The sequence below is a fragment of the Gymnoscopelus braueri genome (genome assembly GCF_963280865.1).
Source record: "Gymnoscopelus braueri genome assembly, chromosome: 16".
NCBI classification, from domain to species: Eukaryota; Metazoa; Chordata; class Actinopteri; order Myctophiformes; family Myctophidae; genus Gymnoscopelus; species Gymnoscopelus braueri.
Window position 1 is genome coordinate 20,520,406 of NC_137616.1, and position 23,920 is coordinate 20,544,325.

Consider the following 23,920-nt stretch of genomic DNA (forward strand, 5'->3'; position numbering starts at 1 on the left):
AATAACTAAATTACTTCTCATTTTATTAAGGGAAGTTAGATGATTTTGAAATTGATGGTGGAAGCGGTGGACAGCGTGGAACACTGTTCCACCCCCATTGGAGCTCCCGTCTGCACCTGAATTGGGGGAGGCCAATCATCATTATCATGGCAGATAATGCCAGGTATATCTGGAAGACGACAAGTACGTGTCACACGTCACAAAATGCTTTTGGCATTCCGACCCATAGTTTTGGGGTTAATAAACGACCACTGGAGATGAACCCTGACCTGGCTGGCAGTCAGCATAGTCAAAACAACCTGTAACCATGTTACGCAACTACCATGTGCCATGGAGTAGAGGGACAGACCGTCCAGGATGACAGCTTTGACGATGCGGACGCCAACGCATGTCTAAAGGAGATCCAAAAAATATCAGATATATAAGCTCATAGCGCAGCGCAGAGTGCCGCGCTATGAGCTTGTAGATCTGCTATTTTTGAAAAATCTTGAAAATGTGTGCAAATCTTTGAATATATATATATTTTTTTTAAGCGAACATTTGTACCTCAAATCTTTGCTTCTGGGGGGTTCCTGGAACAAAATATTCTACAAATGTTCACTTTAAAAAATATACATTTAAATATTTGCACAAATCTTCACGATTTTTCTAAAAATAGCCAAATAAATCTAAAAATGACAGAGATGCGTCCCCCCGGATTGAATGGTTCTACCAGGCATCTGCAGAGGCTCTGCAGATGCCTCAGGCATTCAAGGAGACATTCAAGGATATTTTGTCTCACCTGCTGGCCAACAACCATGGCAGTACAGTAGAAGTTATTCTCAAACATTTTACTGCAGAAGTGCACTTAAAAACTGAGATGTCATGTTACCATGTTACTGTAATTAAGGAACTTCATTTTAATACCCACTCGACACACATTTCATTGCCAATTGCAGCATTTTTTTGTGCTCTTATCTGTTCATTTGTTTCACTCTTACTGCTGTTGCTACTATGACACTTGAATTTCGCTGGAAGTTAATATAGGTTTTATCTTGTCTTGTCTTGTCTTGTCTTGTCTTGTCTTGTCTTGTGTAGTGAAAGCTGATCTTGAAATTGTTGGAGGGCCCACTGAATCGAAAAGACTGTAAAGTACAATAAATGTTTGTGTGTCATGCGGCAATGCATGCTCAATACAGTCAATGCAATTTCACACAAGAAATCTATGCACAATGTGAGGTAATGGAACTTGCCTCAAAACATTGTTTATAATTTTTTTAACAACTTAGTAAAACAAGACATGCCTTACACAAACTTACACCCAAAGATATACTGTAAAAGAGAAGACCAGATCAAGAAAAGCAAGAAACTGCAACATGAACGAAACAACTCAACCCTTCACACAGCAGTGGAAACTTCATCATCATTGGGAGTTTGAGAATGAGCAGACCCTGTGACTCTGTCTGGAGGGATGAGGGTCTTCATAACCTGACACACCCTACATGGAGCCCTGTTCATCATCCTCAGGAGGTTCTTCCTGAACCTCTGTCCTACAAAAACATACAGGATGGGGTTGAGACAGCTGTGAGAGTAGGCAATGGCCTCTGTGACTTGTAAAGCCAATTTGATTGCCTTGCTGCTGTCACATTCTGTATAGAAATTAAGTAACTCCAAAGCTTTGAATAAAGAAGCAACATTATAGGGCATCCAGCAGCAGAAATACACAGCTACAACTACGAGAACTAAGCGGATGGACTGTTTCTTCACTTTCTTGGATGATTGGCTGTATAGGAGCTTCCAAATGATCTGGGTGTAGCAGAAACCCATAATGGTCATTGGAATCAGTAAGCCAAGGATATTCATTTTGAAAAGGCCAAAGATACTCCAGATGTGCCTGTTGTGTGTTATGGTATCATTCTGAATGGGTTTAATGTATAAGGGAGCACAGAAAACTTTGTTTGAACTTGGGTCTCCCTGTACCTGAAGAAAACCTAGATCTGGAAAAGAGGCGAGAAATCCAGCAACCCATGTAACAGCAGCTGCAATCATTCCTAAGGTGCGTGTTCGTGTTTTCAGTGCATAAAACACATGGACTATAGCCAGGTACCGGTCAATGCTCATCAGGATAATGAAAAAGATCCCACAGTAAAAGCCAATGTGGTAAATACCGAGGACCATCTTGCACATAACATCGCCAAACGGCCACTGATCCCGGGCTTGGTGGGCTAGGAAGGGAAGGGAGCATACTAGGAGAAGGTCAGCAAAGGCCAAGTTGAGGAGACAGACATCACTCATGCTACGGAGCCGCACCCCAAAGATGATGACCCAGAGGACAAGCACATTCCCTAGAAGACCCACGATGAAGAAGATACAATAGATCACTGGGAGAAAGGAGGACCCATGACGTTCATATACACACAACCCAGTGTTATCTTCACCATAATCCTCATATTTATAGACTTCTTCACTGGTAGGTGAGCTGAGAAAGAAATTGCAGGATAAAAGTAGGGATAATTAGGTGATTTTTTAAAATGAAATGATTCAGTATATTAGGTCTGATCTAATAGATCTATATCCTAACATAATGCGTTCATTTCAGAATACTGTTTGAACTCATGAAAAGTTAGCAAAATGTGACAAAGTCCTGAAAGGATTTAAGTTTTTCAGGGAGACATGCATGAAAATATGAAGGATTGCACTTCGAGTCTCTGTCCGCATAATTTATTTTCCATTAAATCCATTTCATGCCGTGAGCCACAAATGATAATCATATTGTAGCACAAATCCATAACAACAACAGTATACGCAGTATATGCAGTCCTCATATACTGTATATATTATAGACTTCTTCACTGGTAGGTGGACTGAGAAGGAAATGACAGGATAAGAGTAGGGATTACAGTAGCTGCATTTTCATAATGAAAGGCTTTAGCATAGCTATGATGTGATATAGATCTGTGTAGAAATCTGAGAAAAAGCACTGCAATGCTAGCCTTCGGAACCCATGCATTAATGCAGAATGCCCGCAACACTCCAGATTAAACAACAGTCTTAAGGTGCACGGCTCAACAATACCAGGAAACTAAGAAAACAGCCAGCACACAGTAGCAGCACGCTGAGGAAGACCTGTTAGGTTGAAACGTGCCTACTCTGTCCGTGAAACGTGAAAAGGACATTTACTGTGTACTGGCTGTTTTCTCAGTTTCTGTGTAGTCTACATTCTCTTACTTAAGTTACATTTTCTTCCATAACCCCAGTCACAGTCATAGTTTTATAAATGCAAGTCCTATTAATTATAGACATTCGTATGCGTAAACAAAGAACTCCAACAGTTTCCTTTGACTAGGAATTAATCAGATAGTCATACTGTAAGCAAACGTGTGTTTTTTTTTACATGATGTGTAGACTTGATTATTTAATGTCAGTAAGTACTTCCTCTGCAACCACTTCTTACTATTATGTCAAAAAATAGTGAAAAGTCTCACCTGAATGTGCTGTTCATAAAATTGCTTGTGGTGTTGTCCATCATTGACTATGCTGGGTCAAAATAAAGTACCAGGCAAGAAACAACAAGATCTTTCTATTATTTTATGATTATTATTATTATTATCATTTGCATTTGCATTCGCATTCGCATGAGAAGTGGAGTAGTGGAGACCATCCAAATGCCAATGAATCATAGGAACAGAAGCAGTAGGATAATAAGGGAAGTTCTTTTTTTTTTCTTTCTTTTTTTATGGGTGTTGCACAGGGGTGGACATTAACGGAAGCAAGTACTGTAAATCTGTATTAACATTTTCTTGAGTAACTGTACTTTACTTTTTTAGGAAACGTATAACTTTTACTCCACTACATTTTAAAGACAAATAGCATACTGTAGGCTACTTTTGACTCCAATACATTTCTATGAAGATTGTCATTATAAATTATTTTTAATCATAGCTTTGAAGTCAGCTGTTGAAGTTTTTTCTTTTCTAAAATGTGATCACTGAGCACAGAATTCTCACCTGTCAACGAGATCTGTTTCACCTCATTTGAGATGGACAGTAGCCTATTAGAAGAAATTGCCCAAAAATGGACTTCAGAAATGCACTTCTTTTAACCTTTAAAAACGGAGTTATCATGTTATCATGTTACCGTAATTAAGGAACTTCATTTTAATACCTTCTCGGCCTCCAGTTTTTATGGGGGCCGAGTAGGCCCCCATAAAAATATTGTAAAAAATATTGTTTCCTAATCCACCATGTTTTTCTCACATTGGTATGTAAAACAAGGAGATGTTATACTGTGACTTTTTCTTTGCAGTTAATCCATGTATGTAAAAATATATACAGTATGAGGCCAGTTGGATTGGCGGTTCTCCAAAAAAACTTTAATGCATCGTTCTTGAGTATGCCTGTTCCCATTCATAAATAACCCTGTTATTGTAATATCTAATGTTATTAGTACTGTGGTAATGGCTATGGCACTTCAGTGCAGTGATGTCATTTTCCTCACTTTCATCCAACATGTTGATCTGGTTCTTGCTTTTCCGACGGGGCCAGGGAGACTTTGGGAATTGGGCTATTTTTGGGTAAAACATTTTCAAAAAGCAAAACGGATCTATTGTATTAAAATGTTTTTTCAAGGCTTCTGTCAATTATGATTTAGTGGCAAAATACAATCTTGGACAATATATTTAGACCATAAAGAGCTTTAGAATACATCAGTTTCTAAACCATGAATTCATTGTCAATTGTGATTTGTGATTGTGTGTTCACATCCCCCTGTGAACAATCAAATTATGTTTTTTTTTTCCATTACCATCTTGTCCTGAAAGTCAACAACATCTTTATCTTCATCTCCACTTGATCATCGTCTCATGGTCACCTTCTTCTTCTGTTGTTGGACCCATTACATTGCCACTTGCAGCATTTTTTAGTGCTCTTATCTGTTCATTAGTTTCACTCTTACTGCGGTTGCTACAGACACCAGAATTTTTATGGAAGTTAATATACAGTAGGTTTATCGTGTCGTGTCGTGTCGTGTCGTGTCGTGTCGTGTCGTGTCGTGTCGTGTGAGCTGATCTTGAATATGTTGGAAAGCCCACTGAATCGAAAACATTGTAAGGTGCAGTAAATGTTTGTGTGTCATGCGGCAATGCATGCTCCATACAGTCGATGCAATTTTACACAAGAAATATATGCACAATGTGAGTTAATGGCTGAAAACATTGTTTTTTATTTTTAAACAACTTAGTAAAACAAGACAAGCCTTACACAAACTTACACCCAACGATATATACTGTAAAAGACAAGACCAGATCAAGAAAAGCAATAAAGTGCAACATGAACGTGGATATGCTAAAATAAATGAATGTGTAAGCATACAAATTTTGTGGTGGATATAGCCTCCCCAACCACAGTGACATACTGTACACACCCCAACAATAAACCAAAAAAAACTCAACCCTTATGGTCCTTACACACCGGGGCGATTTTTTCATGCGAATAATATATATATTTTTTAAACCTTATAAGCTAGCAAGCTTCCACATCAGTTTTGCGGAGCAAAAAAGCGGCTTTTATTTATTCGGACCGAGTCCGAAATGTGCGTATATTCGCATAATCCCCGCTGTGTAATGACCTTTACACTGGCACTTCACACAACAGTGGAACCTTCATCATCATTGGTAGTTTCAGAATGAGCAGACCCTGTGACTCTATCAGGAGGGATGAGGGTCTTCATAACCTGACACACCCTACATGGAGCCCTGTTCATCATCCTCAGGAGGTTCTTCCTGAATTTCTCCCCTACAAAAACATACAGGATGGGGTTGACACAGCTGTGAGAGTAAGCAATGGCCTGGGTGACTTCTAAAGCCAATATGATTGCCTTGCTGCTGTCACATTTTGTATAGACTTGAAGTAACTCCAACGCTTTGAAGAATGAAGCAACATTATAGGGCATCCAGCAGCAGAAAAACACAGCTACAACTATGAGAACCAATCGGATGGGCTGTTTCATGGAAGTAGGGCTGTTTAGGAGTTTCCAAATGATCTGGGTGTAGCAGAAAACCATGATGGTCATTGGAATCAGTAAGCCAAGGATGTTCCTTTTGAAAAGGCTGAAGATACTCCAGAAGTGCCTGTATGTTGTGATACCATTTCCAGTGTATAAGGGAGCACAGAAGAGAGTTGTGGTATTACTTGACCTTGGGTTCTCCTGTACCTGAAGAAAACTTAGATCTGGAAAAGAGGCGAGAAATCCAGCAACCCATGTAACAGCAGCTGCAATTATTCCAGAGGAGCGTGTTCGTATTTTCAGCGCATGAACAGCGTGCACTACAGCCAGGTATCGGTCAATGCTCATCAGGCTGATGAAAAAGATCCCACAGTAAAAGCCAATGTGGTAAATACCGAGGACCATCTTGCACATAGCATCCCCAAACAGCCACTGGTCCCATTCTTGGTGGGCTAGGAAGGGAAGGGAGCATACTAGGAGAAGGTCAGCAAAGGCCAGGTTGAGGAGGCACACATCACTCATGCTACGGAGCCGCACCCCAAAGATGATGACCCAGAGGACAAGCACATTCCCTAGAAAACCCACGATGAAGAAGAGAGAATAGAGCCATGGGAGAAAGTAGGACCCATGGGGTAGGTATTCACATATCGGAGGGAGGTCTGCATAGTCGTATTCGCTGGTAGGTGAGCTGAGAGATAATAAAATAGGAGATGTATAAGGTGCATTTTAATGATGAAAGGCTTCAGTATAATACTGTAGATCTGTTTATGAAAGAAAATCACATAACCAAAAATATAAAGAGCGGCGTAGAAATCTGCATACTTTCTCTTCCATTACTTTCCTCCGTACCCCATGAATTATACATAATCATATTGTAGCACAAGCCCATATTGATCATTCATGTCACTGTCATAGTTTTATCATACAAGTCCTGTTCATTATAGACATATCGATGTGCTTAAAAGCACATCGATATGTCTATAATGACACTTTGGTAGAGGTTTCGGTTGTGTATACAGTAGTTACTTTGCTATGGTGTAACTGGCCATATAGTGGGTTTTGTGATGTAATACAGTATACTGGCAGAATCAGCTTTGTTTCAGCTACAGTACTGTATGTGCTGAAAGAGTGACTGTGACAGTTATTTCACTGTGTGATGTAAGTCAATGAGTTACATCACGGCAAGGCAACGACACAACCGAAACCTCTACCATTGTGCTTTTACTCTTTGACTGCCAGAAATAAAACGTCATTTCAAAGGACCCACTAGTTATTATTTAGTCACAAGCTCTTGTTAATTCTTCACTGGTTCACAGACACACTTAACCACTTTCACACTCACATTCAAACATTTAAAAAAATAGCAAGAATAGCAGATCTACGACCTGACATCGCAACGCAAAGCGGCTAATTTTACTGCTTTTGCAAGACACTCTTGTATGACAAAATAGGGCAGTAATTTATGAAAGAAAATTGGAATATGAAGATACAAGATTTCCACCTGACAGCGACATTATGTAAAACAATCGTGGGGAAAAGGAGTCTCACCTGAGAGGGTTCATAATGTAGCTTGTGGTGACGTCCATCACTGACTGAGTCAAGATACCAGGCCAAAACAAACAGATCTTCTATATCATATAACTAGTTCAACTGTACGACCATCCAAGTGCCAAGAATAACCAAAGTGAAGCACTAAGCAAAATAACGAAATAACTTCTCATTTTATTAGGGGAAGTTACTGTAGATGATTTTGAAATTGATGGTGGAAGTGATAAATGTGCAGAGCTATGGTGGACACTGGGATCCAGCATGGAACACTGATCAACCCCCATTGTAGCTCCCGTCTGCACCTGAATTGGGGGAGGTCAATCATCATTATCATGGCAGATAATGCCAGGTATATCTGGAAGACGACAAGTACGTGTCACATGAATAAAATATCTTTTTTAAATGTATTCAAATATCTTTTTAAAATAATATTTTATAGTCCATCAATTGTAAGAAAATATTAGAATGAATAGCCGTGGTGTAGGAGAAAAAGCTTGAAATTAAATAATGACTGTTAAGGGCTTGATTTAATTTGTTGCACAATATTACGTGCAACAAGTTATATCAAGCAGAGGCATTATTTATAGTCTGGTTCACTATGTAATTTTGTCTGATTTTTTTGAAGATTTGCAAAACTATATATTTTTGGAAAGGTTATTGTCTAAGGAATCAGAAAATCAATGTTTGCATTTGCCCAGATGTGTATATGGCGGCCATATTGGCAATTATAAAATGGCCACCCTAAAATGTACGTTTTTTAATATCTCGGCCTCTAAATAAGCTGGAACATTGATTTTAACTCTTAAACCTACATTTTCAGTGTCGAGGAATCCAATGGTGGTAATTATAAAGCTACAACACTTTACAATATTAACCCTTAGATGCATGACTGAGTCCAAAATGACCAGATGTGGTTGTTTTCTTGCAATATCTTTGTAATTAAAAAAACATTTATCAATTAATATTGAAGATTTGCAAAACTATACATTTTTGGAAAGGTTATTGTCTAAGGAATCATAAAATCAATGTTTGCATTTGCCCAGATGTCTGTGGCCATATTGGAATTGACAAAATGGCCGCCGTAAAATGTATGTTTTGTAATATCTTGGCTTCTAAATAAGATGGAACATTGTTTTTAATGGCTAAACCTACATTTTCAGGGTCAAGGAATCCAATGGTGCAAGTTATCATTTCATTTTTTGTAACATCCCATTGACATAATCCATCATATGGGTAAAAATAGCACAGCCCAGGCAGTCAGTCAGATACTAACTCAGTGTTCTTTTTATTTATTTTAACTGTGAACTTTGGATGTTTGTGTAACCATCTTAAACATCATGACATGTGTAATCTTAGACAGTCTCTATCCATCATCATCATCATCATCATCATCATCATCATCATCATCATCATCATCATCACTTTCGTGCATCACAGCTTGGGAATCATCATCGTTCTGGCACTGGCTGCTGCACTGACACATTTCAGTACAGGCTAAGTCCTTAGCTTTGCAGGAACATCTGCCAGAAGAACAGTCTGATTTGCACTTGCATTGAACCATCTGAAGGATGGCCTTTGGAGCTGGGAGGACCTCTGTGGTCGTTGGTTTCAGCATGCCACCCGAGTGTTTGAAGTACCCATTTTGCAGGGGATCCAGCTGTGGATCCTGCAGAGCAATGGCTGCTTGTGCCCATGCCCTTGTTTGGACATGGACTCTCAAAATGTGCTGTTTCAGAGCTCCAGGTGTTGGAGGGAGCTTGTCACTTTCTGCCCTGTGCTTGCAGAACAGATGCCATCGCAGTTCAGGGATTGTCTTGATGTTGATACCCTTGGGTGAGTAAGCTGCACATACAAAGGACTCCAGTGTTGACAGCATTCCTTCTGTCACTTCTGCTTCATCCAAAAGCATCTGCAGAGCTTTGATAATATCGCCATCCGTTTTGAGGTAGACCTGCAGCCAGGTTGCCTTGCTTATACGGGAGAACCTCCCTGTGTTGTCGGCCCCAGTGAATGCATGGAAGGCTGGCAAAGCCTTTGCTCTTTCTTTACCTAGAGCTCGCCACAATCTTCAATCTGCACAACACCAGAGGCCATAGAAATGGACGTGTTCATCAGCAGGAGGTCATAGTTTGCTGTGACTAGCACTAAAACGTCCGTATCTGGGGAGAAAAATACCAACGGTGCATCAGGTGGGTTTCGCTGTGAAGCCAGCACAGCCTGGTGGATCAGCAGTGTGTCTGCTTCTTCGTGGTTATTTTCTTCAAAGACCAGGTCTTTGTTGCTCCTGGTGTATCTAGAAGCAGACGTGATGATCAGCTTGGAGGATCCCCTGTTGTACTCTAGTGTTTTGGTATCAAGATAGTCAGTCAGATCAGCCTTCGACTTGTCATGGGAGAGGAACCTGCTCATCGGGATGTGTTTGATGGTAGGCAAGGCAACCTGGCTGCAGGTCTACCTCAAAACGGATGAAGATGTTATCAATGCTCTACAGATGCTTTTGGATGAAGCAGAAGTGATGGAAGGAATGCTGTCAACACTGGAGTCCTTACAGCTTACTCACCCAAGGGTATCAACATCAAGACAATCCCTGAACTGCGATGGCATCTGTTCTGCAAACACAGGGCAGAAAGTGACAAGCTCCCTCCAACACCTGGAGCTCTGAAGCAGCACATCTTGAGAATCCATGTCCAAACAAGGGCATGGGCACAAGCAGCCATTAATATGCAGGATCCACAGTTGCATCCCCTGCAAAATGGGTACTTCAAACACTTGGATGGCATGCTGAAACCAACGACCACAGAGGTCCTCCCAGCCCAAAAGGCCATCCTTGAGATGGTTCAATGCAAGTGTAAATCTGACTGTTCTTCTGGCAGATGTTCCTGCAAAGCTAAGGACTTAGCCTATACTGAAATGTGTCATTGCAGCAGCCAGTGTCAGAACGATGACGATTCCCAAGCTGTGACGCACGAAAGTGATGATGATGATGATGATGATTATGATGATGCATAGACTGTCTAAGATTACACATGTCATGATGTTTAAGATGGTTACACAAACATCCAAAGTTCACAGTTAAAAGAAATAAAAAGAACACTGAGTTAGTATCTGACTGACTGCCTGGGCTGTGCTGTTTTTACCCATATGATGGATTATGTCAATGGGATGATACAAAAAATGAAATGATAACTTGCACCATTGGATTCCTTGACCCTGAAAATGTAGGTTTAGCCATTAAAAACAATGTTCCATCTTATTTAGAAGCCAAGATATTACAAGACATACATTTTACGGCGGCCATTTTGTCAATTCCAATATGGCCACAGACATCTGGGCAAATGCAAACATTGATTTTATGATTTCTTAGACAATAACCTTTCCAAAAATGTATAGTTTTGCAAATCTTCAATATGAATTGATAAATGTTTTTTAATTACAAAGATATTGCAAGAAAACAACCACATCTGGTCATTTTGGACTAAGTCATGCATCTAAGGGTTAATATTGTAAAGTTTTGTAGCTTTATAATTACCACCATTGGATTCCTCAACACTGAAAATGTAGGTTTAGGAGTTAAAATCAATGTTCCAGCTTATTTAGAGGCCGAGATATTAAAAAACGTACATTTTAGGGTGGCCATTTTGTAATTGCCAATATGGCCGCCATATACACATCTGGGCAAATGCAAACATTGATTTTCTGATTCCTTAGACAATAACCTTTCCAAAAATGTATAGTTTTGCAAATCTTCAAAAAAATCCGACAACATTGTAAATCTAAGCATAAGGAACCAGACTATTAACTGAAATATGCGAGTGGTCCAGAGCTAATAAAAAAAAAGTTGAGAACCACTGATTTATTCCTATCCCACGGTTACCCTTATTCTGTTCTCTTACTTTATCCTAACTTCCATTATACTCATGTTAACTGATATACTGATTTATATCTTATGCATGAGTGAGCAGACACATGCGATTATATGGGCACATGACATTTCCTAATAATGATGACTCAATCAGGCATCCTTCTTGAGATTCTAACACCTTTTCTGTGGAAGTTCTTGACCTCCGACTTCCCAGTAACAGACAACATTGACACGTCATCATAGGTCACCAGTAATGTACTTTTCCGTGGAATAAAAATAAATGACTAAATGCATGGTCAGGGACCACATGCAATACCTTCACGGACCACCAGTGGTCCACGGACCACCTGTTGAAAACCCCTGGAGTAGAGGGACAAGCCGTCCAGGATGACAGCTTTGATGATGCTGACGCAATGCACGTCATACAGAAGATCCAGAGGTCATGGGTTAACCAGATATCTGCAGAGGCTCTGAAGATGTCTGAGACACTTAAAGGATATTTTGTCTCAGCTGCTGGCCAACAACCATGGCAGTACGACATATACGCCATGGACTTAGATTAGAGAGTGGTACTGTACAGCAATGCAACTGTAGAAGATGAAAGATGGAAGCTGTTTTAAATGTGGTTGAATGGTGTTTATATGTGTATTGGTATGTAGGCCTACAGTCGTTGCTGTATCAGCAGAAATCAGCTACAGTAACTCAATTTTTCCGCTTCTGCATTTTTCCCCCATAAATCAGTGCTATTGAACGCCCTTTACATCTGTGTGTTGATTAAAAAAATATTGAACCAATGAAAAGTATCAAAAAGTGCTTCTGACAAAACCAGCTAACTCGATTGGATCCTCAAACTTTCTGCTAAACCAGCTAAGTCCAGCAAAGGCGGTGGAGTTAGCTGGTTTTGCTGACTCCGGGCTCCAACCCCTTTTGACCTACAACCTCATTGTGAGCTTGGAGGTCCATTTAGCAGCTGTACTTATTAATGATAAACAAAACCTCCTAACTCCACTTTTTGTTTTGTTTTAGTCATTTCCTGAAAAATGAACATTTTGGAGTTAGCTGGTTGCTGCCGGACAGCAGAGATATGATACTTTGCTGTTATTATCTTGTAAATACAGCACGATACCACATACTGTTATATACTCATTATTATTACTGTAAGGAAGATGTTCTGGTGTTATTTTGTATGTTTCTGTGTTTTAGCTTGCTGTAGGTTTGAGCCTTATTGGTCCTCCTCAGCCACCTTAGGTTAGCATTTGTTTTATGTTTCAAAATGTAAGGAGGGCTCCCAAGCTCTGTACGACTGAAAACACTTAGATTAAACCTTTAATAATTGTTATAATAACGTTATACAGCATGCCTGTTACAAGTGTGATGTGTTATGTTAAGGATGGAACCATTTCTATACATTTAATGTTTTATTTTAATTGTGTGAGCTGGCTTAACTGAGCATTGCTGAACAAGGTAAGTTATGCTGTGGCTGACTAATCAGTAAATAGAGTATTTATGATTCCTTAATTATAGTGTCATAAACAAATGATAATGCATTATAAGTATGTTAAACACCTTTGTCTGTAGCTCCTTCATGGCCTGACAGCATTGCCACTCTGTCTCTCTCACTCTTTCTCATTTTCTCCCTTGAATGACGGTCAAAAGTTGTGGCGTGTAAACGTGATTGACACTATACGAGTTAATGTTTATTTTTAACGTGCAACAATTTCGGAAGGGAAATACCCGGGGCTGTCTTGATCATGACATTTTAGTTGTCTACTAATTCATAATTGCAATATTTTTCTGTTCATTTTATACAAATAGAACAACTGAATGTATTTGAAAAAAACGGATGCTACAGTACTAGCTCGTACAGTAAATGTTTTGGCAACATCAGGCAATGCATGCATGCTCCACAGATGTGTCTTAACACAAGAAATCTATGCACAATGAGAGGCAGTTAAACGTATTTAATTATAAACAATGCATGTGGACATGGAAAAGTACATGTAAACATGTAGGGGATACACACACCAACATTAAAACTACGACTATAGAGGTGGACAAAGTACTCGACCCCCGTACTTGAGTAAGAGTACAGATACTCCTGGTCAAATTTACTCCACTACAAGTAAAAGTATAGCTCAGTCAAAATGTTACTCAAGTAAGAGTACAAAAGTCATTGCTTTTTAAAATACTTAAGTATTCAATAGTACATGCTTTGATAAATACTTAAAGTACAAGTAAAAGTAAAAGTAAAAGTACATTTCTTAATTTTTATTTCAATGAATTGCTGTAATGTTTTCACAATTAATTTATAGGACCTTGTAACTCAAGAGAAGTACTGTAACTCTCTGAAACCACCTGCACTGCATGCACTGATGTGCTTGCTTATAGAACCACTACGTTATGCAAAGCTAGCAGAAACACCTATATAAACTAAAAAATTACTGAGGAACCAGCACTAAATCATTTTACTCCTATACACCCATACAAGATGTAACAAAGAGGCAAGCGGAGGGGGAAGCCAGAAACACGGCTAGTGTGAGAGCAGACGTGTGGCCAATTGTGTTTTAGGGAGGAAAAAAAACAGCCAACCTAAAGGCCAAACCGTACCAATGCAACTAGTCGCAACTCCTTGCAACAAAACCGTTTTAAGGTCAACCGCACCAATGCAACTACAGTAGTTGCAAGTAGTTGCATGTTGCAAGGAGTTGCAAAGGCGAATCATTGGTGTGGATGTGGAGTGGGCTTAAAAGTACTCAGTACTTTACAGCCTTCCTAGAAATGTACATGAGTAAAAGTAAAATATTAGTCTTGGAAATACTCACGTAAGAGTAATAAGTATTAAAAAAATCTAATAGTCAAGTAAAGTACAGATCCTCAGAATCTTTACTTAAGAACAGTACTCAAGTACATTTACTCCGTTACTGTCCACCACTGACGACTACACAATGCAACCCTTACACTGGGACGTCATACAGCAGTGGACCTTTCATTCACACTGGTACTTTGAGAATAAGTAGACCCTGTGACTCTGTCTGGAGGGATGAGGGTCTTCATAACCTGACACACCCTACATGGAGCCCTGTTCATCATCCTCAGGAGGTTCTTCCTGAATTTCTCCCCTACAAAAACATACAGGATGGGGTTGACACAGCTGTGAGAGTAAGCAATGGCCTGGGTGACTTCTAAAGCCAATTTGATTGCCTTGCTACTGTCACATTCTGCATAGTCATAGACCTGAAGAAACTCCAAAGCTTTGAAGAATGAAGCAACATTATAGGGCATCCAGCAGCAGAAAAACACAGCTACAACTATGAGAACCAATCGGATGGACTGTTTCTTGGAAGTATGGCTGTTTAGGAGTTTCCAAATGATCTGGGTGTAGCAGAAAACCACGATGGTCATTGGAATCAGTAAGCCAAGGATGTTCATTTTGAAAAAGCCAAAGATACTCCAGAAGTGCCTATTGTGTATTGTGGTATCATTCCCAGCGGATGCAGTGTATAAAGGTGCACAGTATAGTATTGTGTTATTACTGGACGTTTGGGAATCCTGTACCTGAAGAAAACCTAGATCTGGAAAAGAGGCAAGAAATCCAAGCACCCATGTAACAGCAGCTGCAATTATTCCAAAGGTGCGTGTTCGTATTTTCAGTGCATGAACAGCATGCACTACAGCCAGGTACCGGTCAATGCTCATCAAGCTGATGAAAAAGATCCCACAGTAAAAGCCAATGTGGTAAATACCGAGGACCATCTTGCACATAGCATCCCCAAACAGCCACTGGTCCCATTCTTGGTGGGCTAGGAAGGGAAGGGAACATACTAGGAGAAGGTCAGCAAAGGCCAGGTTGAGGAGGCACACATCGCTCATGTTACGGAGCCGCACCCCAAAGATGATGACCCAGAGGACAAGCACATTCCCTAGAAAACCCACGATGAAGAAGAGAGAATAGAGCCATGGGAGAAAGTAGGACCCATGGTGTAGGTATTCACAAAACCTGTCTCCATCTGTTTCATAGATGTAGTCATCAGGGTCAGTAATGGATTCACTGGTAGGTGAGCTGAGAAATAATAAATTAAGAGATGTATAAGGTGCATTGTAATGATGAAAGCTTCAGTATAATACTGTAGATCTTTTTATGAAAGAAAACAACAACCAAAAATATGAAGAGCGGCGTAAAATTCTGCATATTTTCTCTTCCATTACTTTCCTCCGTACCCCATGAATTATACATAATCATATTGTAGCCCATAATGATCATTCATATCACTGTCATAGTTTTATAATAACAAGTCCTGTTCATTATAGACATATCGATGTGCTTAAAAGCTCTATGACACTTTGGTAGAGGTTTCGGCTGTGTAGTTACCTTGCTATGGTGTAATTGGCCGTATACTGGGTTTTGTGATGTTATACAATATACTGGCAGAATCAGCTTTGTTTGAGCTACAGTATGTGCTAAAAGAGTGACTTTGAGAGTTATTTCACTGTGTAAGTCAATGAGTTACATCATGGCAAGGCAACTACACAACTGAAACCCCTACCAAAGTGTCATTGTGCTTTTACTCTTTGACTGCCAGAAATAAAACATTGTTTACTAATTAGCTCGTTAGCTGTTTATTAATTGGCTCTTGCAGGCAACTAGACCTCAAGCCTTCACAATACATTGCTCTTCCATACGTATAGGTTTATTTAGATATATACTCATTTGTACTTTTTATAAATCAAATTTAAATTGTGTTATTTTGGAAAAACTTAAGTTGTACTTAGTATACTAATAGTTGCACTAAAGATATGCTAAACCATATCTGTAATATACTTATATATACTCCCCCCCCAAAAAAATACAATTTAATTACTTACAGTATATGAAGTACAGTTTTTCTGATGTCATTAAAGTATACTATCATTCAATTTATAGTGTATTACCAATATATATCAAGTACCAAATAAATAAATAGAGTATATAGCAATTATGCTTAAAGTATACTTTCAATGTAATAATAGTATTTTCTAAATTAACTAACTGTGTATGTTTAGTTAAATTCAGTTGTAGTTTAAATACATTATTACATTGAAAGTATATTTTAGCAAATTTGGGTTGTAGTTTAAATACTTTATTATTACATTGATTGTATACTTGAAACTATTAAAAGTATACTTCAAATTCATTTATTTTATACTCCAAGTATATTTGTAATACATTGATCGTACATTTTATGCAAAATTGCTATATACTCTATATATATTTATTTAGTACTTGATATGTATTTGTAATGCACTATAAATGTAATGATAGTATACTTTAATGATACCAGCAAAAGTGTACTTGAGATAAGTGCATTTGTAATTCAATTGTATTTTTGTGGGGGGGGGGGGAGTACATAAAAGTATATTAAAGATATGTTTTAGCATATCTTTAGTGCAACTTTTAGTATACTAAGTAAAACTTAAGTCTTTCCAAAATAACACAATTTTAATTTAATTTATAAAAAGTACAAATGAGTAGATTAAATATACTTCTGAAAAATATGTTTTGTATATTCTTTTTTCACTTGGGAAGCCACTGCCACACGCTTTAAAAGACGTACCCGAGTCTCGTTGAATCGGTGAGGGGGGGGGGGAACGAGCCATCGCGATCATCCATTCCATAGTTACTGTTGAATTTAGGTTGTTTTCGCCAAGATGCAACAGAAAGCAGAGAAAAAGCTATTTTTCCAAATCCATTAACATGGAAGTAAATGTGCCTGTTTTTTGCCTTCACTGGTTCACAGATACACTTAACCACTTTCACGCTCACTTTCAAACATTTTCAAAAATAGCAATAATAGCAGATCTACGACCTCACAGCACGTGACATCACAACGCAAAGCGGCTAATTTGACTACTTTTGCAAAACACTCTTGTACGTTAAAATAGGGCAGTAATTTATGAGAAAAAGTTGAAATATGAAGATGAAGGCAAGGTTTCCACCTGACAGCGACATTATGTAAAACAATTGTGGAGAAAAGGAGTCTCACCTGAGAGTGTTCATAATGTAGCTTGAGGTGACGTCCATCACTGACTACGCTGAGTCAAGATACCAGGCCATAACAAACAGATCTATATCATATAACCAGTTCAACTGTACGACCATCCAAGTGCCAAGAATAACCAAAGTGAAAACACTAAGCAAAATAACTAAATTACTTCTCATTTTATTAGGGGAAGTTAGATGATTTTGAAATTGATGGTGGCCGTGGTGGACAGTGATATGTGCAGAGCTATGGTGGACACTGGGATCCAGCGTGGAACACTGTTCCACCCCCATTGGAGCTCCCGTCTGCACCTGAATTGGGGGAGGTCAATCATCATTATCATGGCAGATAAATTATGCCAGGTATATCTGGAAGACGACAATACGTGTCACACGTCACAAAATGCTTTCGGCATTCTGACCCAGCGTTTTGGGGTTAATAGACGACAACCGGAGATGAACCCTGACCTGGCAGTCAGCATCGTCAAAACAACCTGCATGTTACGCAACTACCTGTGCCATGGAGTAGAGCAGTGGTTCTCAACCTGTGGGTCGTAATGACATGATTTTTTTTGGGGGGGGGGGGGTCCCCAGATGACAGTGAAGTGACAATTTAAGGACTTTTACAACCTTTTTAATACCTTAAAAAAAGAAAGAAAGGAATGAAAAAAGACCATTACTGAATCAAAAGTAACAACAAACTATAAAATAAAAACTGGTCAAACATTGGCCAGTCAAATAATATAAGAAAAGGGCAAAAAATAAATAAATACAACGGGAGGCGTTGTGAGCTTGTAGATCTGCTATTTTCACAATATTTATTTTTGGAACCGAGTCAAACTAATTGTAATGCCTCAACTCCTACAAGTCCAAATGCTTATCAGGTCGGGGGGGTCCCCAGTTCAAATATGATTACTTTGGGGGGCTGTGGCCTGAAAAGGTTGAGAACCACTGGAGTAGAGGGACAAGCCGCCCACTGCGCCCAGGATGACAGTTTTGATGATGCTGATGCCAACACATGTCATACAGGAGATCCAGAGGCCATGGGTTATCCACTGAGACACATTCAAGAATACTTTGTCTCACTTGCTGGCCAACAACCATGGCAGTATGACATACAGTGGTGGAAAAAGTATTTTTTTTTCAGTACTCATTTAGAAAACACTTTGATTAAACCTTTAATAATTGTTATAACGTTATACAGCATGCCTGTTACAAGTGTGATGTGTTATGTTAAGGATGGAACCATTTCTATACATTTAATGTTTTATTTTAATTGTGTGAGCTGGCTTAACTGAGCATTGCTGAACACGGTAAGTTGTGCTGTGGCTGACTAATCAGTAAATAGAGTATTTATGATTCCTTGATTATAGTGTCATAAACAAATGATAATGTATTATAAGTATGACCATACTTATAACTGAAAGACCAGTTATAAGTATGTTAAACACCTCTGTCTGTAGCTCCTTCATGTCCTGACAGCATTGCCACTCTGTCTCTCTCACTCTTTCTCATTTTCTCCCTTGAATGACGGTCAAAAGTTGTCGCGTCGATGTATAAACGTGATTGACACTATACGAGTTAATGTTTATTTTTAACGTGCAACAATTTCGGAAGGGAAATACCTAGGGCTGTCTTGATCATGACATTTTTGTTGTCTACTAATTCAAAATTGCAATGTTTTGCTGTTAATTTTATACAAATAGAACAACTGAATGTATTTGAAAAAAACAGATGCTATACAGTACTAGCTCGTACAGTACAGTAAATGTTTTGGCAACATCAGGCAATGCATGCATGCTCCACAGATGTGTCTTAACACAAGAAATCTATGCACAATGAGAGGCAGTTAAACGTATTTAATTATAAACAATGCATGTGGACATGGAAAAGTACATGTAAACATTGTAGGGGATACACACACCAACATTAAAACTACTACTATAGAGGTGGACAAAGTACTCGACCCCCGTACTTGAGTAAGAGTACAGATACTCCTGGTCAAATTTACTCCACTACAAGTAAAAGTATATCTCAGTCAAAATGTTACTCAAGTAAGAGTACAAAAGTCATACTTAAGTATTCAAAAGTACATGCTTTGATAAATACTTAAAGTAAAAGTAAAAGTAAAAGTACATTTCTTAATTTTTATTTCAATGAATTGCTGTAATGTTTTCACATTTATAGGACCTTGTAACTCAAGAGAAGTACTGTAACTCTCTGAAACCACCTGCACTGCATGCACTGATGTGCTTGCTTATAGAACCACTACGTTATGCAAAGCTAGCAGAAACACCTATAAAAACAAAGAAATTACTGAGGAACCAGAACTAAATAATTTTACTCCTATACACCCATACAAGATGTAACAAAGAGGCGAGTGGAGGGAGAAGCCAGAAACACGGCTAGTGTGAGAGCAGACGTGTGAACAATTGTGTTTTAGGGAAGAAAAAAAAACAGCCAACCTAAAGGCCAAACCGCACCAATGCAACTAGTCGCAACTGCCATTGGGGATAATGGTTGCAAGTAGTTGCAAGTAGTTGCATGTTGCAAGGAGTTGCAATGGCGAATAATTAGTGTAGATGTGGAGTGGGCTTAAAAGTACTCAGTACTTTACAGCCTTCCTAGAAATGTACGTGAGTAAAAGTAAAATATTTGTCCTGGATATACTCACGTAAGAGTAATAAGTATTAAAAAAATTAAATAGTCAAGTAAAGTACAGATCCTCAGAATCTTTACTTAAGTACAGTACTCAAGTACATTTACTCTGTTACTGTCCACCACTGACGACTACACAATGCAACCCTTACACTGGGACTTCATACAGCAGTGGACCTTTCATTCACACTGGTAGTTTGAGAATAAGTAGACCCTGTGACTCTGTCTGGAGGGATGAGGGTCTTCATAACCTGACACACCCTACATGGAGCCCTGTTCATCATCCTCAGGAGGTTCTTCCTGAATTTCTCCCCTACAAAAACATACAGTATGGGGTTGACACAGCTGTGAGAGTAAGCAATGGCCTGGGTGACTTCTAAAGCCAATGTGATTGCCTTGCTGCTGTCACATTCTGTATAGACTTCAAGTAACTCCAACGCTTTGAAGAAGGAAGCAACATTATAGGGCATCCAGCAGCAGAAAAACACAGCTACAACTATGAGAACCAATCGGATGGACTGTTTCTTGGAAGTATGGCTGTTTAGGAGTTTCCAAATGATCTGGGTGTAGCAGAAAAGCATGATGGTCATTGGAATCAGTAAGCCAAGGATGTTCATTTTGAAAAGGCCAAAGATACTCCAGAAGTGCCTATTGTGTGTTGTGGTATCATTCCCAGCGGATGCAGTGTATAAAGGTGCACAGTATAGTATTGTGTTATTACTGGACGTTTGGGAATCCTGTACCTGAAGAAAACCTAGATCTGGAAAAGAGGCGAGAAATCCAGCAACCCATGTAACAGCAGCTGCAATTATTCCAGAGGAGCGTGTTCGTATTTTCATGGCACAAACTGCGTGCACTACAGCCAGGTATCGGTCAATGCTCATCAGGCTGATGAAAAAGATCCCACAGTAAAAGCCAATGTGGTAAATACCGAGGACCATCTTGCACATAGCATCCCCAAACAGCCACTGGTCCCATTCTTGGTGGGCTAGGAAGGGAAGGGAGCATACTAGGAGAAGGTCAGCAAAGGCCAGGTTGAGGAGGCACACATCGCTCATGTTACGGAGCCGCGCCCCAAAGATGATGACCCAGAGGACAAGCACATTACCTAGAAAACCCACAATGAAGAAGAGAGAATAGAGCCATGGGAGAAAGTAGGACCCATGGTGTAGGTATTCACAAAACCCGTATCCATCTGTGGGTTCAGTGTAGTTGTAGTCATCAATGTAGTCATCAGGGTCAGTAATGGATTCACTGGTAGCTGGTGAGCTGAGAAATAATAAATTAAGAGATGTATAAGGTGCATTGTAATGATGAAAGACTTCAGTATAATACTGTAGATCTGTTTATGAAAGAAAACAACAACCAAAAATATGAAGAGCGGCGTAAAATCCTTCATATTTTCTCTTCCATTACTTTCTTCTGTACTCCATGAATTATACATAATCATATTGTAGCCCATAATGATCATTCATATCACTGTCATAGTTTCATAATAACAAGTCCTGTTCATTATAGACATATCGATGTGCTTAAAAGCTCTATGACACTTTGGTAGAGGTTTCGGCTGTGTAGTTACCTTGCTATGGTGTAATTGGCCGTATACTGGGTTTTGTGATGTTATACAATATACTGATTTTGAGAGTTATTTCACTGTGTGATAAGTCAATGAGTTACATCACGGCAAGGCAACTACACAACTGAAACCCCTACCAAAGTGTCATTGTGCTTTTACTCTTTGACTGCCAGAAATAAAACATTGTTTACTAATTAGCTCGTTAGCTGTTTATTAATTGGCTCTTACAGGCAACTAGACCTCAAGCCTTCACATTACATTGCTCTTCCATACGTGTAGGTTTATTTTGATATACTCATTTGTACTTTTTATAAATCAAATTTAAATTGTGTTATTTTGGAAAGACTTAAGTTGAACTTAGTATACTAAAAGTTGCACTAAAGATATGCTAAACCATATCTTTAATATACTTATATATACTCCCCCCCCCAAAAAAATCATCGCGTCATCGAAGTCATCGCGATCTTCCATTCCATAGTTATTGTTGAATTTAGGTTGTTTTCGCCAAGATGCAACAGAAAGCAGAGAAAAAGCTATTTTTCCAAATCCATTAACATGGAAGTAAATGTGCCTGTTTTTTGCCTTCACTGGTTCACAGACACACTTAACCACTTTCACAATCACTTTCAAACATTTTCAAAAATAGCAAGAATAGCAGATCTACGACCTCACAGCACGTGAAAGCGGCTAATTTGACTTTGCAAAACACTCTTGTACGTCAAAATAGGGCAGTAATTTATGAGAAAAAGTTGAAATATGAAGATGAAGACAAGGTTTCCATGCACCTGACAGCGACATTATGTAAAACAATTGTGGAGAAAAGGAGTCTCACCTGAGAGTGTTCATAATGTAGCTTGTGGTGACGTCCATCACTGACTACGCTGAGTCAAGATACCAGGCCAAAACAAACAGATCTTCTATATCATATAACAAGTTCAACTGTACGACCATCCAAGTGCCAAGAATAACCAAAGTGAAAACACTAAGCAAAATAACTAAATTACTTCTCATTTTATTAGGGGAAGTTAGATGATTTTGAAATTGATGGTGGCCGTGGTGGACAGTGATAAATGTGCAGAGCTATGGTGGACACTGGGATCCAGCGCAGAACACTGTTCCACCCCCATTGGAGCTCCCGTCTGCACCTGAATTGGGGGAGGTCAATCATCATTATCATGGCAGATAAATTATGCCAGGTATATCTGGAAGACGACAATACGTGTCACACGTCACAAAATGCTTTCAGCATTCTGACCCAGCGTTTTGGGGTTAATAGACGACAACCGGAGATGAACCCTGACCTGGCAGTGAGCATCGTCAAAACAACCTGCATGTTACGCAACTACCTGTGCCATGGAGTAGAGCAGTGGTTCTCAACCTGTGGGTCGTAATGACATGATTTGGGGGGGGGGGGGGGTCCCCAGATGACAGTGAAGTGACAATTTAAGGACTTTTACAACCTTTTTAATACCTTAAAAAAAGAAAGAAAGGAATGAAAAAAGACCATTACTGAATCAAAAGTAACAACAAACTATAAAATAAAAACTGGTCAAACATTGGCCAGTCAAATAATATAAGAAAAGGGCAAAAAATAAATAAATACAACGCGAGGCGTTGTGAGCTTGTAGATCTGCTATTTTCACGATATTTATTTTTGTAACCGAGTCAAACTAATTGTAATGCCTCAACTCCTACAAGTCCAAATGCTTATCAGGTCGGGGGGGGTCCCCAGTTCAAATATGATTACTTTGGGGGGCTGTGGCCTGAAAAGGTTGAGAACCACTGGAGTAGAGGGACAAGCCGCCCACTGCGCCCAGGATGACAGTTTTGATGATGCTGATGCCAACACATGTCATACAGGAGATTCAGAGGCCATGGGTTATCCACTGAGACACATTCAAGAATACTTTGTCTCACTTGCTGGCCAACAACCATGGCAGTATGACATACAGTGGTGGAAAAAGTTTTTTTTTTTCAGTACTCATTTAGAAAACACTTTGATTAAACCTTTAATAATTGTTATAACGTTATACAGCATGCCTGTTACAAGTGTGATGTGTTATGTTAAGGATGGAACCATTTCTATACATTTAATGTTTTATTTTAATTGTGTGAGCTGGCTTAACTGAGCATTGCTGAACACGGTAAGTTGTGCTGTGGCTGACTAATCAGTAAATAGAGTATTTATGATTCCTTGATTATAGTGTCATAAACAAATGATAATGTATTATAAGTATGACCATACTTATAACTGAAAGACCAGTTATAAGTATGTTAA

The 23,920-nt window shown here is 39.1% G+C and overlaps 4 protein-coding genes across 4 annotated transcripts in view; all 4 read right to left on the minus strand.

Annotated features, from left to right (window-relative positions):
* Positions 1–1,377: 1,377 nt before the first annotated feature.
* LOC308102873 (C-C chemokine receptor type 5-like) overlaps positions 1,378–23,920 on the minus strand; it is a gene marked incomplete at its 3' end in the record, with an annotated part of 48,924 nt that continues 26,381 nt past the window's right edge. The window contains exon 2 of the mRNA XM_080452728.1: positions 1,378–2,458. Coding sequence (XP_080308854.1) covers positions 1,378–2,458 — 1,081 coding nt within the window. The remainder of the gene's footprint in view (positions 2,459–23,920) is intronic.
* LOC308102654 (C-C chemokine receptor type 8-like) lies at positions 5,237–7,672 on the minus strand. The gene is made up of 2 exons (XM_080452474.1): positions 7,531–7,672; positions 5,237–6,670 (listed from the first exon to the last, which is right to left on the minus strand). Exons 1-2 carry the CDS (start codon positions 7,566–7,568, stop codon positions 5,620–5,622), a joined length of 1,089 nt encoding a protein of 362 aa, XP_080308600.1. The 5' UTR covers positions 7,569–7,672; the 3' UTR covers positions 5,237–5,619.
* On the minus strand, positions 14,360–17,450 carry LOC308103813 (C-C chemokine receptor type 5-like; the record flags this gene model as incomplete). Its single annotated transcript, XM_080453987.1, has 2 exons — positions 14,360–15,452; positions 17,413–17,450. 2 exons carry the CDS (start codon positions 17,448–17,450, stop codon positions 14,360–14,362), a joined length of 1,131 nt encoding a protein of 376 aa, XP_080310113.1.
* On the minus strand, positions 20,228–21,139 carry LOC308103199 (C-C chemokine receptor type 8-like; the record flags this gene model as incomplete). Its single annotated transcript, XM_080453095.1, has 1 exon — positions 20,228–21,139. Exon 1 carries the CDS (start codon positions 21,122–21,124, stop codon positions 20,228–20,230), a length of 897 nt encoding a protein of 298 aa, XP_080309221.1. The 5' UTR covers positions 21,125–21,139.

Excerpts from the sequence above, each read along its gene's own strand:
- LOC308102654 (XM_080452474.1), bottom strand. The coding sequence starts at position 7,568 with ATGGACGTCACCACAAGCTACATTATGAACCCTCTCAG. Across the intron at positions 6,671-7,530 it reads TACATTATGAACCCTCTCAG|CTCACCTACCAGCGAATACG; the intron begins GTGAGACTCCTT and ends ATTATCTCTCAG.